The 18,130-nt window shown below is 33.0% G+C and overlaps 2 protein-coding genes across 3 annotated transcripts in view; both read left to right on the top strand.

Annotated features, from left to right (window-relative positions):
• Positions 1 to 18,130, top strand: part of LOC145684292 (uncharacterized) — a 68,635-nt gene that overhangs the window by 9,808 nt on the left and 40,697 nt on the right. The window lies entirely within an intron of this gene.
• Positions 1 to 18,130, top strand: part of LOC145684290 (uncharacterized) — a 33,581-nt gene that overhangs the window by 9,968 nt on the left and 5,483 nt on the right. The window contains exon 2 of one of the 2 annotated variants that reach the window (XM_081756453.1): positions 15,002 to 15,600. The exons of the other annotated variant lie outside the window; for it this stretch is intronic. Coding sequence (XP_081612579.1) covers positions 15,002 to 15,212 — 211 coding nt within the window. The 3' untranslated portion in view covers positions 15,213 to 15,600. Of the gene's footprint in view, positions 1 to 15,001; positions 15,601 to 18,130 lie in introns of those variants that run through there. 2 annotated transcript variants of the gene reach the window in all.

Here is an 18,130-nt window from a genome sequence, read left to right as displayed (position 1 = left end):
ACAAGGAGACTGGATGAGACTTGTAACTTCACAGATTTTTTCACTTGAATGTAAATAGTTGAATTCACATTTTAAAATATTTAGCAAACTCGGAATCACGTACAAAAATTCAATAACATCATTTTTCTCAACACCACCTTAAGTGACAACAATTGTTTGTGTGTGAATTAATTTCTCCGAACACTTTAGCCAATTTGGCTACTTTTGATGTCTCTCTGCTTAACTTATTGGGGGTTTCACATTATTATCTGGAATCCGAGTAAATATCACTGAATTTCACTTCCGCTCCTTTCGAATGGTCTTCAATCTCTTCACTTGGATCTAAATCTGAAGATTCTAGCTCAGCGTGTTTTAACACTTCGTAACACCTTGTCTCAGATTGAACATTTCTTCCGGTTGCAATCTGACGCTCATCAACAGGGCGAAAATAATGTCGAAACTGAACTTGCGGGATAGAACAAACATGGGTCCACCTTTTCTCGAGAATATCTCTGTGTTCACTTACAATTTCTTCACCGACGAAGAATAACTGAATTCCGTCGGGCTTACAAAACTCAGTGCAGCATTTGAAAAATTCCCTTGCTGTAGAAACCTCCATCTGTCGAGACTTAACCCTTTCCCACACCATTCTCTTGTGTGTGCTTCCTACACCGTCCACGGCTTCTTTCCCGCGAGAAGTTGCAAAAAAGATCCAGTCACCCCAAAGTCATTTTTTATCATACACATGTTTGCCAGGGTAAATTTATTTTTGAACTCCTTCGCACAGCCATCTGAGAAAACATTCACATGCTCGATTTTGTGTTTTGCCTTTAAGTCAGTAAATAAAGTTTTCAAGAAGACCCACACACAGAGGACTTGCCGTGACTCGTATTGTCACTTATAATCGCATAGCAGTGCTTTGAATTCTTCATCCAGGCTACACCAGGAAAAATAGTGACTTGAGTTTGGTTCCAGTGTGCACTCTGTATTTCGTCTTGTACCACACAGAAATAATTCTCTGCAAAATCTACTTGCAGAACAACTTCACCACACTTCCATTTCTCTTTTAATTGGAAAGTAAAATTCTTCGGTCATCTTAACAAAGCAGTGAGTCTTAAAATTTAACAAGCTTTCTCATATCACATTTACTGCATCTGTACCAGTCCCATGGACAGTACAACGATTTGGATGTCCGTTCACATCAACCCACTGCTTCCAAGTAATTTCTTCACTTAAATCACAGTCATTACCAATGAAAGCTGAAAGATCTGTTGTACAAAGCTGGCAATTTCCCGTCATGCAATTTTCGTTGGTCACATCACAGCAAAGTCCTTTAAGATCTTTGGCGGTTTTAGGAAAACCATGTATTGCCTTGGCCAGTTCACTCACAATGAAATTGAAGTTCGCGTGAAGTTTACAGACACAAACATTATGTGGCATATTAGTATTAAGCATAATGTGTGTTGGTCTCAATTCGTAGAACTTACTTTTCTTTACCTTAATTTCAGAATACTCTGTACGAAACAAAGCGAATGTTTCTTTTACTGTCATTAAAAGGTGTCTCTTTTGTTTCTTAATTTTTGCATTATCAGTTTTAACGCTCTTAAAATCGCGCTTTCCACGAGCTTGCCTATTTCTGTCGTCACGGCTGTAGAAATCTTGAACCTTTTGTATAGTTTCATTGCTGAGGATTGTATCCCCCCCCCCCTTCCAGTGATGACAACAAATAGTAACTGTATCGAGTACTTCTTACGGACGGTACACATTTTCTTAATTCGTTTATTTGTTAAATATAAATCACTCTTTGTTCACACTTTGAAATTAAATTGAAATTACATTTCTTCCTTTACATATGTGTTTTCAGAACGTTATTATAAATTCTACAGAACATAAAAAGAACTTCTTTACCTTTTTTTTACGGACGGGACATGCGAAACACTTTTAAGTGCTGAGCTATTTCTTGGAGAATCAGAAGTGATAATTCACTGCCGAATACTACATCATACACACAACAGACAGTGACTTTTTCCCTCAAAGCGTTGTTTTCTCAAGGTCAGTCACATGGATAAATAAGTGTTGCCAACAAACGCCTGAAATATTTCCCGGCAATGCACAGGCAGTTCAGTAAATTCAAACTGCCAAAATTGGACAAAATAAATTTTAATTGCGTTTATTTTTCTTGCACTCAATGATACACATACTTCGCTGACTTAAGGCATATTTTCAGTTAAATACCAACAACATGAAAATTTCACTACAAGGTTCACTTTTGCATGGAATGGCCGTACATTAAAAAGTATTTCATTTTTAAAATCAATCCATGTTGTATTATTTGTTGTAAAATCGTTATCTAGATCACTAGGGTTTCTAGACGTACTTAAATTCTTTAATAGTTCTAATTTCTCTTTATTAAAGGGAGCCCTACTTTAATTTTACCAAAGACATCCGTAGTTACTATATAAAGAAAGATTGTTGAATAGCAAGAACAGTGATACGAGATCTACCAAAAACAATTAAATCACCATTCTAATCTACGAATTGAAACTTTTTATACTTTTTTTTTTTTTTTTTTTTTTTTTGCGGAGTATTGGGAAAAATATTTTTTGTTTACCCTGATATATGATTGGTTCTCTAAACTGTGCATTTGTTCTAATCTGTTTAACTAAATGTTTCGATATGCGTTGTGTCATTGTGTTTTAAAATCATACCTTCTAAATCAAAGTGAATATTTTATAGTATCAAATGCATGGAACTTCGGTGACTTATCTCCAACATAATATTCTTTTCTGGCAGGTTAATTCTTCTCACTGAAACCTAATTCAGCATTAATGGTATCTAATATTATGTCACAGCTTTTGCTTAATATTTTAACTCTATTTTTCTTTCTGTCTTCGGGAAATTTAACTCTATCTCCTAAATATTGATGAAATGCATTCTAATTGATCTATTTTTCTAATTCTTTTAAATAATATTGACAAGGTTGAAGTGTGATTTGCTCTGCGAAAGGTATCAATTACCTAGTAATAAGATCTTTCTTGTATACTAATTAAGTGTTAATTTATTAATTGTTCAGTAATGTTTCGTGTTAAATATATTTGTGTAAAATCCTGCAAGAGGTATTTCTAAATCGTTTTCAAATGGATAGTGCAGAGGCATGCTTAGTACAGATGAATGACCATTTAAATTAAATGCTTTTGTTTATTATATAATAAAATAAAATGGATAATGGAGATAAAGTAACGTTAACAGAATAAACAACGAATAGAAAGAAGAATGGTGTATTACTTCCTGGTGATATAAAATGTTTAATAGCGGATCTTATTTCTTGCGGGAAAACAATATTAATGATTGATTAATTATTTTTGGCATCTAACTGCTTAAAATATGGAAAATATGGAATGTTTATATCTATTCAAAAAGTCCCAATCAACCTAAATATCAACAACTAATACAACTTTTTCGAGATATAGAACGTGATACTAAAGATACAGTGGCAATAGTAAGAGGAAATAACGAAGAAATTATTCCACTAGCTGAATGTGAGAATGATTCTGTGGCAGTGTTTGATGATTTCATTTTAAAAGAACAAAACAATGTAAGAAAATACTTTACTCGATGTCGTCATAAAGGTTTATACTGTTTTTTATCTCGGACAAACCTATTCTGAAGTAGTAAACAATTAATCAGAGATTACTTATACTTTCTTTGTATCTTTAGACAGGACAATGTGAATTTAAAATACATATATGATAAATTAGTTGGGTCTGATATGTCGTTTGAAAAATTACAATTTTTGTGTAATAAGTGTTGGGGAGAAGAACATGGTTTCTTAACAATAGATATGACTAGAAAAGTAAATAATGGTAAATACAGAAATAAAATAAAAGAGTATCTAAAATTATAATTTAAACGTAGATGTACGTAAATGCTTTGTTGTGTTATGTTTTCTTTTATTTTCTTTGTATAATAAATGGATGTTAATATAGCTAAGAAATTTATTCAGTTAAGGCAAGAACTTGTTGAAAGATTTAAGGGAATTAAACAAGCTAATCAAAGTAAATATGAGAATTATAAAGAAGAAGATCAGCCTGTTATCGATGCAATTAAAAATTTAGGACAAAATATATCATAAGTAGCAGAAGAAAATAAAAATCTAATTCAAGAGTTAGTTCCAGTTGTACATAAAAGTGCGAAAGTAGACCCAAGCTTATTAGTGACACCTCGTATGTATAATAGTTCAATAAGTGAAAGTGATACACCTAAAACAGAAGAAATAAAACACATGAAAAACCAAATTAAGTATAAAGTAGAAGGAGTAGAACCAATTGTTAAGAAACACATTTTGGTGAAATTGCTACAAAATATTATGCGACAACAGATAGAGACATTTGGAATAAATGCATATAATGAAAAAAGGAAAATAATAAACATGGTAGGAGATACTGAAGTTAAGATCAATGGTGATGATTTGACCATTAATTATCAACATTATACAGGAACCGAAGGTTTATGGGAATTATTAACAACAAATCACCCAGAAAACTACAACGATTATTATCTAAAAAAATATATATATACAAATAGTAATTGATTCTAATGTTGCATTTCATGACAATGATCCAAATACAGGAAAACAACGATCTAGTGAAAGTGAAAAATATAAGGAAATTATCAAACCTATTTATGATATATATATAAAACAACTTTTGGTCCAACACTAACAAGAAAGAAAACAAGAGATAGAATCAGGATATATAACGAACTATCTAAGTAATACATATGGATGGATAATGTAAGAAACTAATTGATGTATAGGTTGTTATAGATGGAGAGAAAAGAACTGGAAATAACTTTTATAATGAGAAAGTAAGTATAATGTATATGATTAATTCTAAACTCTCACAATTTATTCGTAATGATTCCAAGGGTATAGGTTATTTGATAAAGATATTGAACACGCTACCACCAAAATTTTGGAATATTGAGAAGTATGAAAAAGGATTACTAAATGATTTGATTAATACACTTCTATTCGAGATGCATATTCCAGCATATTCGCACTGCGGTCAACTTTGGGCCGCTGTCATGTTTTAAAAGAGCATGTCAATACACACCTTCTAACGAAAAAGTTTTTAGAGCCTAATCTACCACCTCTTTTTGGAAACTTTTAGGGGAATTCGGGTAATGACCGAACACAATGATAATAACGGTTAGGATTGGATAATCCGTAGACGAGCTCCTAAGTTACAAAAATGATCAGTCTAATATGGAGCCGTTTGAATGACTGAACGGGTGTTGTGTTGAAGAGTGTGACCAGCTCCAATGATCCGTTAATATACAGGCCAGCCTTCAGGGAAACTTTATCGGTTTACTGCCGGGTACTAAGTTACAAGAAAAATTAGGAAGAGGAGATTATTGTATAAATCCATTAGACGAAGATTGTAAAGAACATGACATCTACTAAAGAGATAATAAAAATACAACATCTAGACGTATTACAGAAAAAGAATCAGAAAAAATGCATGGGAAATAGGTTTGCTAATGATGCAAACTTCATAACAGAACGTTTACCAGCTTTAGGTACTGCATTAGCGATGAATAAAAAAGTAAGGTTTAGTTTAGGTTTATAAGTATTTGAGTTGTTAAATATGTATTGTGTTTAATTTTTGTGGGTTTTTTTTTTTTTTTTTTGAATTTTATAACAAATATAAATACAAAATTGAGTAGTTTTACAGTTATAATTCCTAACAAAAACTTAATTAAATTGATCAGCTTTTAACAAAGAAACAAATAAAAAAGAAGTGAAACTTAAGTAAAGATCAATGTACGTCTTTATCTCTTTCTATAGCACATGTTTAGAAATAAACAAAGAAATGAAGACAAATGATAATAAAATTGATTATGGAGGTTTTATACTTACTATTCTAACCATTTTAGCTTTACTAAGTGCTCTTGGTTCTGCTGCTAGTAGATTTGCTACTATAATCAAAACGATAGATGATGCAAAAAAAATAACAAAAAGGATTAGAAAAACAAGAAAACATAACTTAGCAATGGTAGAGAAAGAAGATGGTGAGGTTCCAGAAACCGCAAAGCCCAAAAGAGTAAAGAAAAAGAAATTAAACATCTAAGTAACTCAAATCTAACACATCTTGTTAAACTGTTTAAGATAAGGCGTTTTAGAGATGTATTTATGAGTATGAATTGCGTAAAGAGCCGAAGGAGAATGAGCGTGATATTGTTAATTCTGATACATGTAAAAATATAGGAACACATTGGATTTGTTATTGCAAAGAAGGAAATAGCATGTATGTTTGATTCATTTCTAGGTAATCCACTAAAAGGCTCATAAAATACTTGGTCATAATAATGTAAAGTACAGTAGCCATCACATACACCATTTTAACGAGATATTCTGGGGCATTTATGTATTACAGTTTTAAAAATGTTTACAGATGAATGTAGTTTTCCAGAAATTAATAGCGAACAAAATATAAATAAAGATGTTTGGAGAAAGTATATTTAAGTTTAGTGAGCGTTAATATAAATCCATAAAAAAGTTTTTTCCTTATAACAAATATGGAGAAGATAGAATCATATGCATTACAATTTTTCTATGCCTAATCAAAAGACAACCGAAAATTTAAATAAACCAAACAGATCTGTTGAGTTTGCTATTGATACAGGTGATGGTTTTACACCTTCGTATGCTGATATGTATGTAACTTTTGAAATAAGGGAGACAGACAATGATGCAGAAAATACTACTGCTCAAAGTATTAGAGTCAATAATAATTTCTTCCCACGTTTGTTTTTTCAAGTACTAGTTAGTAAGCATGGGCAGATTTTGAGTATTATAGATCATCCTGATTTAACTTCGATAGCTATAAATACATGTACGATTTCAAAACTAGAAGCAAATCATCGTGATGAATGTGGATGGCAAGGAATTACTTGGATAAAAACAGATGAGGAAATAGTGTTTTTGCTAAGACTCTTTCTAGGATTTTGTTCTGATTATAAAGATATTATGTGGAAAGAAAGATTAAAATATACATTTAAAAGAAGTGGTTCTGATAATAATGAATTTGCTATTTGGAAAACAAAGAGGATGAAATATATGAAAATGATCAGCCACATCCAGGTAAAGTACGGATTACAAATATGTAGTTAAGAATGCCTGTTGTTATTTATAAACCTAACTATCTACCTTGCAAAGACCCAACATGTTAAAAGAGGGTAAGATTCTTATTTCCTTTAACATATATATCAATGTTTACAGAAGACAGTCACAGGCAAGTGTATAGAATTCGCTTTCACCACACAATTTAACTGAAATGAATTTGATATGTCTAATTTCGCAATTGCCTTTTTCGAATCTCAGAAATGATAATCAAAGAAGAGATTCAAACTACTTTGATCATTCTAAAATCCAGAATAACTATTTTCAAAATAGACGTACGGACTTTTTTCCTTTAGAATTTTTGAACTTATATTTAGGAAAACAAATATCTAAAAGCATATGAAATGTATACTATATATAAGAGGGTTACAGTTGGAAACACTGAGATGTGTTATTAGCTGGAAGAGTTCTATGAAAGTATATCGATGTTTATAATTAATACAGGTAAATACAAATCAGTAACTAACTGATAGAAGTAATCTGAAATTGACTGTTTATTTTGAAATTGATGTACCACATAAAACAATTTATGTTGTTATGATTGGCAAGAAGAACGTTGAATACGATGTAGATAAAGAAAAGGTGACTGACAAAATATAGTCAATTATGTTTTTTTTTTTTTTTTAGATTTGTTAGATTCTATGTGCTTTTATAATAAATATCAAAAAATTCATTTAACAAATGAATATTCCAGATGCCGTTTCACGAGAGAATTTATTTGCGTTAATTGAGGATACCATATTAAGTCTTGAGAAATTATTAACAAGAAATTAAGGAAGTTTAAGAGAATTGTGTTTATACTACTCTTATTATGTTATCAATTCTACTATTTGCTTCAACAGGGTTTGTTAATGTATTTATTCCCGTTACAGTGTATTCAATTATTACACCTTCACTTGCTTTTGGTTCTGCCAAAATAACCGGCCTCTACACCATTATAATATATGGTGAATCAAGTTGAGTTGTTTAAAGATGAGCATAATCAAATTAAGTTAATGAACGGCGAATTAACAAATCAAAATGCAAATGGTATTGTTAACAAAATCAATGATATACTTAACAAAATTCGAGACTATTAAAAACAAAAAACAAATTTATAAAATTTTGCTAAAAAGAAATGAGATGTTAGTATGAAACCTAAGAAGAAATTTATTCTTACCAACAATTTCAATGTAATAATCAAAAACTTTCAACAAAACAAGTCTTTTTCGAAATTAATAATTGTTTATTTTTCTGAACTATGATCAATGGACTGTTTAGAAAGTCACTATTTTCTATTGAGAACGAAATCAGTAAACGGTTTCACTATGAGTATCCAAACTTGTAATTAATTATTATGTTAACATATATGAAATTTAGAAAGTAAGTTCTCATGGGCATCATAAATGCTATTCTGTCGCTCCCCGTATATGTCTTAAATAAATTCATTCATTAAAACTAGTTCGAAAATATTTACTTTATTATGTCTATGATTAATAGTTTTCCATTGGGTGCAATAATGAAAGATGAATTTCCAAGCCTAAAGTGATAGTAACCCTACACACTTTCTTTCAACTATAATTGACTAACGTTGGCTGTCATCTAGTGGAACTTTCTACAAACAGTTTCTTGCTAATGTTAGCTGAAAAACGTTAAAAGTTTTTCATTTGCATAGTTGAAGTCGTATATTCAGAAATTTGCGTGAGCGATGATTGTGAATCAAAAATGAACAGGAAGACGCTCCGTTACATTTTTCGGCGGAAATTAGTCTTTCTCAAGCCGAGATAGAAAACAGGAAGTTAAACGTGAGATACATTTGGCTTAAGTCCAAGAAATACTTGCCTGCTAGTATGACTGCTAAAACAAGAAAGAAAACCTGTTGCTGTTACAGGGCTCTAGGCATTACGTAAATCACATGCATATACAAGAAGCAATTCAACTAACATACATATAACTAACTAACTTTATGGCCTATGGAACCCGGAGGTTCAATGCCGCGTTCACAAAAACTCTCAACTGACTTCTATCCTTAGCTAACTGCATCCAATTTCTACTTTGTATTCCTATCTCTGCGAGATCCATCTTAATATTGCCCTGCCATCTGCGCCTAGGTCATCCTAATGGTCGTTTTCCGATTGGTCTTCCAGTCAAGAGTTTGAAAGCGTGTCTACTTTCTTCCATTCTAGCTACATGACCAGCCCACCTAAGCCTCCTAGATCTGACGACCCTAACAATGTTGGGTAAACCATATAAATTATGTAGTTCCTCGTTATGACCTTTCTGCCATTCCCCATTCCCGTTCCTCTTAGTTCCGAATATTTGTCTCAGGATCTTGTTCTCAAATACTTTCAGTCTATGTTTTTCCCTCAGAGTAAGTGACCATGTTTCGCAGCCATACAAAACAACAGGCATGATTATCGTTTTATATATTTTAAGTTTCAAATTCCTCGACAGAATTCGCGACAACAATAGATTTTGAACCGAATAGTAACACGAATTTTCTGCTTTTAATCGACATTTAATTTCTCCGTGAATATGATTTTCTTCTGTTAATATTGATCCTAGATATTTGAAACTACTTTATCAAAAGTATTATTTAATATTTTAAGGCATCCATAATTTGCTGTATTCCGGTACCGATGCACTTCCATGTATTTAGTTTTCTTTGCATTTACTTCTAAACCCATGTCCCTGCAAGCGTTTAAGAAGATCTCTGCATTTCTTTCTATTAAATTTACATCATCATATGCCATAACCTGGTGAATAAGGCCCTGGTTGCTATCTTTGATTTTCCTTATAGCGTATTCCAGAACGAAGTTAAATAATAATGGCAACAACGCATCTTCTTGTTTCAAACCATTTTCTACGTGAAAGCTCGTGGACAAAAATTTTCCTACCCGGAATTTACTTTGGGATTCATTTAAACATATCTTAATTAATCTAATTAGCTTTCTCGGTATTCCAAGTTCTGTAAGAATTTTGTATAATGTTTCTCTCTTAACCGAGTCGTACCCCTTTCTAAAATCAATAAATAGTTGATGTACCGGGGTATTGTATTCCTACTTTTTTTCGAGTATTTGGCGAATGGTAAATATTTGGTCGATAGTTGATCGATTTCGTCTAAATCCGCACTGATAATCTCCAATAATTTCATCTGCGTTTAGGGTCAGTCTTGCTAATAAAATATTTGAAACGATTTTATAGGATGTTGACAGAAGAGAAATGCCTCGAAAATTATTATAGTCAGTTTTGTCGCCTTTCTTGTAAATTGGAACAATGATTGATTCTTTCCACTCTTGTGGCAATTCTTCCTTGTTCCAGATAAGGTGAATGAGTTTGTGTATCTTGTTCCACAGTTTTTCGCCTCCAGCTAAAATTAACTCAGCCGGAATTTCATCTACACCCGGAGATTTGTGTTTCTTTAGTTTCTTTATAGCGGTTTCTACTTCTATTCGGTTGGGTTCTGGAACCTACGGTTCTGCGGTGTGTATCTCCTTTTCTCCACGCACACTAGTTTTTGGTTGTGTGTTCAGCAAATCGTCAAAAAAATCTTTCCATCTATTTAAGATTGTATCCGTGCCTGTGAGAACTGTACCGTCAGATTTCTTCAATATATAAGCACGAGGTTGATAGCCTTTCTAAAATTCGTTGATTCCCTATACATGTCCCAGATGTTTTTATTTTTACTATTATCTTCAAGTTCCTTAATTTTAGCTTTCATAAAATCGCGTTTCTTTGTTCTAAGAGTTTTGGAAGAACATACATATACACGGAATGAAATGAGAGAAAGTATGTATACACAATTGACTCTCTGAGGTGCATTAGCATGCAACTTATATACATTCAAGAGTTTTATTCGTTCAAGAGTTTTATTCGATTTTATCGCAGTTTGTACAGTTTTTACAAATTTTTAAATATGATCTGACATTTCAGATGTGTACAGATGCTAGGCTGAACCCTAATATAATTCCTTATAAAGTGTTGCACGCACATTTATCTGAATTTGAGAATATCATTTTGAAAAATGGATATAAGTTAGCCATAGATACGTCGTTATTGGAGATGTATCATTCAATTAATGTTTTGACTTGTTCAATCACCGACACGTACATTTACCTACAGATGAAAATTCCGATCGTTGAAATACAGCCTTCGTTTGAGTTATATGATGTGCAGCCACTTCCGTTTGCTGTATATAACCAAACTTGTACCGTGGATATCCAACCTTTAGTTATAGTAGTTCAAGATAAAAAAGATCTTATACCAATAACAGGAACAAGCCTTCTTGCTTGTCATTATAGCCAATCAACGTTATGTAAGATACCTACACACACTGTGACACGATCTCGTCTAATAAATTGTGCTCACGCAGCTTTCGTTGCCAGTACAGTCAGGGAAATATTACACAATTGTGACCATACGTGCTATGATTCGAAAGAGGCACAGATTATAGACATTGGATCGCATGAGTTTGTTTTAACACACCCGCCAGATTTTCTAACTTTGAAGACTAGAAAAATGTGTCTACTATTCGAGTTCCAGAACAAGCCAGATTATACGGAGCCCTTAAAATTCGAATACCATGCAATACTAAATTAATTGCGGAGAGAAATCTTTTCGTCAGATCGGATTTTCCGTGTCTCGACAATGATCTTACAGAACCTGTATTTTTACATCTTTTTCCGAGCCAGCTAGTCTCTAATGATCTGATGCTATTACTATCTACGTATAAAGGGAATGAATTTTTAATGTTTCATCTTTACTTAATGATGTTTGGAGTTCTTCGATCCGACATATGAATATATATCAGCATTTTCGATAATTGACCAGACGCCCATTAAGATGCCTATCTATAAGCATGAATATTTTATACCAGGAATTATTATTATTTGGAATATTATCATCACTGTTCTACTTATTTATTTGATAAGAGAACATGGGATTTTCAATTTTATATGGTTTTGTAGAAAATGTAGTGCGTCTACGGAATTTTCCTTGCAAGAATTGAGCTACTTTTTACACATTGTGCAAACCGTTATTGCAATTGTCAGTTTAATTTTGCTCTATAGAGTAATGAAAAGTTTAATGAAAAAAATTGGTGATGATACGCCACTGCAGACGAAGAGTTTTGAGAATAAGTGTAACGAGAGGACTGAAGAAAGAGATCAAGTACCTAAAGTGGCCCCAGAAAAGTTCACCATTTCGAACATAAATGATGATGCACATTCAGTGTCAAATTTGAGTTTACCTCCTCCTCCAGCAGAATTGATAGTTAGTGAGGGAAGTTTTGGTACAGAGATTATAGCGCCGCCTTCTACCGTCTTGGAATTAAAGAATTCTAACGTAAAATCTTCGTACATTTCCAACTATATAGTGTATTCTTAAAAGCGGATACGGAAACTGAGATGTCGAGCAATTCACGCATTTTGCGAAACAGCATCTAGAAAAAGATATTAGAACGTATATACGCACGACCATATAAAATTGAGAATCATTACCGGACATACCTATTTTTATGAATTTAGAGACCTTCTCCCCCCCCCACACACACACAATTTTTATTTCCAATATAATTTTACTAACACAATCGAGTATTGGGTGATTAAACCCAATCCAAACTCTAGTTACCTTAAATTCCCAACCTAATCAGGAAATAGGTTAGGTTTATGTTGGAAATAATGAGCCCCCCCGCCCCTTTAGATTATGATATTAAGGAAATTGTTTAGACATTTTGGGCATTTGGTCAGATCATGAATATGAAGTACTTATACTAATATTATTTCTTTGTTTTTCTTCTTTTTTGTTTTTCTGTTGTCCCAATTTTACTGATACCTCCTATCCACCTCTACTGAAATGCTATGATCACTCTCAGACTTTCATAGAAACCATCCTCCCAGTCCTCAAATAACGACAGTTCCTTTATTTATGTTCCCTGAATTTTTTTTACGATACCTTGATATTCTTACCTATAATGCCAACCCTGTTTCTCATCGGAAGTAAGTCTTCGGATAATAACTTTACCGCATCTCACTCTAATTTTCCTTATTTTCAAATCTTCTCCACAATTCCACTATTTTGTAAAACCAACCCCCCGAGACGCCACTGGATCCACGTTTAGGTACCTTGACTTTGAAATCGCCTTTCAAAAGCCTAATAATAGTTATTTTAATCAAATGTTACTTTCCCAATATCATTATCCTTGTTTTTGAACTCTTGTGCCCCCCTCCAAAAAATAAAAACAGCTATTATAACTTGTCATTCGTTTTGCTCCTATCCTTCTGTTTGTAAACAAACATCGGCCATTAATATACCGACAGCCTTTGCGAAAACTCCCATCCCTCCCTCATAGCGTCATGGCAGCCATCTTGGAAATTTTCATGTTTACATTTTCGCACGGCTTAGAATCTGTGTTCGTTTGCCAAATTCTCGCTACAATTCCTATTTCTTTATATTATAACATCTATATTTTTCAGTTTTTGCCCCTTCTGATATACACCGTTTCTTAATCTTCATCCTAGATACACATATACAGTCACATGTTTCAGATAACTTGAACCATTATTCCTTTTTCCCCTTTATTATTTATTTTTAAAAATTTATCTCCCCACAACCCCTTTCCGTACCTCAATGCAGCATAACACCACTAAGAAGTAGAGGATCTATGAACATCAAGAGATATCAGCGCTCAGATTTGAACCTCACAATTTGCTCACCAACCGACGCAAGGAATGATACGTTGCTGAACGTTTTTTTTTTTCACCTTTTCTTCACACTCATTTTCTTTGATGCATGGAATACTCACCTTACCACTCGCCAAATAAGTTTTTTTTTCTTCAGAAACTATAAATATACTATACGCATACATTTTCAAGCAGTTCACAGTTGATGTATCTCCTCATGCCCAGCGACATCCATGCAGCCTAGCCGATACAATCTGCCATCTGGTGACAGCTATTTGAACTTCACTACGTCCTTTGTATATGGTCAACGACCAAGCTGGCCTAGATTATCTCGCAGCTGAGACTCTGCTGATTCAGCATTCTACAGTTTCAAGTTCAATGTTATAAACAAGACCATGCGCTTCAGTTTCTTTTGCTATGTACATTAACGATTACGTCAATTATTTATACGGGAGAACAGACAGGAACTATCCAAGACATTGAAAGATAATGCTTTCAAGATACATATACTTACATATTGACAAATTAACTCTTTCTTGTATGTTTATTCTTCGTCTATTGGTGAAATATTGATTGATTGATTGGTATAGTGCTACATTTTATTATCTGTTAACGCTAGTGATTTAAGTGCTTTTTTTTAGTGGTGTGTGATTATTATTTTTTATATATATAACATACATAAAGATGATATAGTACAAAGTATATATACACAGTGCGTTCAATAAGTAATTGGATCTGAAACGACAGCGTTCGTCTTCTCGTCGTTCAGTAAGATTTAGTGGCGGGAATGTAGAGATATTGGATTTCCCTCATATTATTAATATTCAGTATATAAACAAATCAAGATTTAATAACGATTTTATTTTTTATTTTTTACTTTTTTTCCTTTATTTTCTGTGGATGATGAGAGACAGTCACAACTTGGAATAATAAGACAGTCAGCAAACATTTCAAAATTCTCTTTAGTAGATGATTCCTCATTCTTCATATTTGGTAAATTTATGTAACTTATGTAATCTGATGTAACCAAAGTGTTCTGTAACTGTTGACAAATTATTAAATAAGTCGAGAATTTCATTTACCTTGCACTTTCCTGAATCCTTACACGTGCGTACTTTGGATGTTTTCCCGTAATTTCGACGGCCATCTTCCTACTTTGGTTGATATAAAAACGTCCCAGGACCCGGAAGATGGGAGTAGCACACGAGAAGCAGAGAAGTACACGAGGAGCGAGTGTGAGCAACGGCAAGAGAGATATATACCAAATCCCACGCCATTTCGAGACAGAGGCCGAGACATGGAGACGACCAGTCAACGACCAGGAACTGAGGTACGGAATACACATTCAAGGTCCTAAACGCCCAAACAAACTTCCTTTTCTTTCTCCCTAAACATACTCTCGACTCTCTCTCTCTTTTTTTTTAAATATTTGTTCTTATTTATTTCTACCCACATGCCCTACAAACTAGAAACGCTCATCGTCTTCTCAGATACCTCTCAATTCTACCAGTGAGCCATATTTCCCAAATTAACGATTATAGTTTATTTTCTTTCTTCAAAACGACGACGAAAGCATTCCTACCGAATGCACAAGCGTAAGAATACATTCTAAGCTTCATCTTCTCGTTATACAGCCTTATGTTAATCGATTTGGATGAAACAAAAACTGTATGGGAGCTTATTTAATACGAATTCTTATATAGTAAATGGAGAATGGCTTTATGAAATTATTTCACAATAAATTATATACTACGTTTTCCTTTTGTAAATTATTTTTCAGCGGCGTATTTAATAGATGTTGAGGGATGGTGGCCCTGCAAAGAGGACATTATAAGATAGAAGAGTTATAGTTTTAGATATAAGTTAATTGTACTTTTAGATATATAAGTATACTTTATGGATGTAAGTATTAACTTCTGCGTTTAAACTTAAATAAAGTACTATGGTCAGTGAGGGTTGCGGTCGAACTTAGGTTTGCATTCTATTTACCTTGTAAACAACGTTGCATTCCTCTGTATAGAATACCTTTAGGCTACGTGATCATTATTATTACCAGTTGATTTCAGAGCGAAGTTAGTGTCAGTTTTCATTATGGGACACTAACATTTTCTCACAAAATGCCAACAAACCGTTATTTTATTTATAAATTAGCCATCTGTGGTTCAGATTAAGTCTTTTGTCGTGATTACCAAATTACTTAGTACATCCCGCCTTTGGAAGAAATCTCTTAGTAGCTTGAAAAAAGCACCTTCTAAAGGACTTTATATCCATCGATACAGGTTTACATTAGGAAAGCACAATGATTATCCCTAAATCTAAGGTTTTATGAAAATAGATTAAATGTGATGGCTTTTTAAAAACCTATTGCCCAGTTGTATTATGATTCTTATACGAAGGAATTTATTCCATGATTCAGTGGGAAGTGTAGAAGTATGGGAGTGAAAGGAACTAAGATAGACGAGTACAGTAGGTGAATGAATAAGTGAAAAGTTGCAATCCGTAGGCTTTGATTTGCTACAAGGAACATTCATTGTTTGTGAGATTTCTAAAACTGGTTTAAACAAAATTGTGTTTGCCTCCCGTCTTTTCCTTGGAGTCACCAGAAATTAAACATGGAAAAAGGGATGGCCAGGCTTTTCTTTGCTACAAATGGCAATCATTGTTTATATAATTTCTAAAACTGGTTTTAACAGAAAATTGCGTTTGCTACCTGTCCATTCTTTGCAGTCACTACAAATCAAAGATGACGAATAACATGGCCGCTCAAACGTTAAGTAAGTTCACATCCCAAAGGCTAATATATTTTTCTCTTTTTGTTATTTTCAAAGCTGGTTTTAACAGAAAATCCCGTTTGTCATTCGCGAATTACTTGGTGTTACCAGAAATCTAAGATGACGGGCAAGATAACCGTCCAATGGGGAAGCAAGTTCAAATTGGCATATGAAGTCAAATTTAGTGTCAATGTTCAAGCTGTTGCGCCTGTTGAATTAAAAAAAAAATGTGTTGAAAATGTTGATTGGCATGGACATCAAAATTAAAATCCATACGAACAAAAAATGTGATCATTTTCCAGTAGGTGGTCTAAAGTAAACTAAATGTAAGTATTTAGTAACATAAAATCCCAGAAATAGCATATATTCCAAACACAATACAACATATTTTCTTTAATAGAAGAAATACTTAACCTTGTTGTTTAATCTTCACAACGTCTCACGTTTTAAATTTCCAATATATATCGCCACCAGAAAGCAGAAAAGTGCTAAGCGCTAATATGCAAATTTCTCAGGAGATAATCACAAATGAATGAAACAGTAGTTAATTCCGATTGTTTTTTTCTAGAAATCAGTTTTCACTCCAGACATTTCATATTGTCTCCTGCCACTTGTCTCCTTTCTCCACAATATTAAACATGAAATTGGTAGTTAGGACATGAAATTAGTTCGAGATCAAGGGAAATGGCTCTTAGGAAGTTTTTGCTTTCTGACGGTGATATATATACGAACTGTTTTAACAAGAATTTTCTTATATTTTGAGTTCTTGGGTTCAGGTTTCAAATGTAGTTGTGCCGTGCGGTTACTAAAGAGCGTTCGACTTCTGAATCTCCATCGTATGAATAGTTGTGCAAGTAAGCAAATGCATCTTGCATCTCTAAAAGTCCATCACAATAAACATAAGAATTCGTATCCATAACAAAATTTATTCAATGCGATACATCAAGCTTTCTATATAATTAGACCATCAAGTAACGATATTTCTGAATCATTACGAACGTTTTATATAACCACTTATTTGAAAGAAATGGCAAAAGTTTAGTTTAGTTTATTATTTTTACAATAATTGTTCCAAATTTTCTAAATACTAATCCCAACAAATATTCATTTAAAATGGTATATTTGTTTAAACATTGGCATTAAATTCAAAGAGCACCAAACATTCTTCAACACAACGTATGATTAAACAATTAATTTATCTTAAAAATCACTGAAACTCAATATTAAACGCAATAAGTATAACTTCAATGTAAACAATATTTGAACCATGAACTATAGAATGTTAAAAGGCCTCAACTTAAATGTATTCCGCATATGATGCTCAGTCATCCAAAAACAAATACAATTTTGTATAGAGATTTGGTCATAAAACAAAACAATATTAAGACACAAGGATAATGAAAAGCTCACATCGGAAGCAATTTTAAATGGTTCTTCATCCTTGTTTGGTGATTGTATTTCATAAATGGATTTAAACTCTTCCAATACATAACCGTCATGGAATACAAGGGATTTCAGCATTCTTGCAGGAACATAAA

Source organism: Thermobia domestica, chromosome 4 (genome assembly GCF_964235325.1).
Source record: "Thermobia domestica chromosome 4, izTheDome1.hap1.1, whole genome shotgun sequence".
Lineage (NCBI taxonomy): Eukaryota > Metazoa > Arthropoda > Insecta > Zygentoma > Lepismatidae > Thermobia > Thermobia domestica.
The sequence above is the reverse complement of the archived record's forward strand: the minus strand, read 5'-3'. Positions and strand labels throughout refer to the sequence as shown.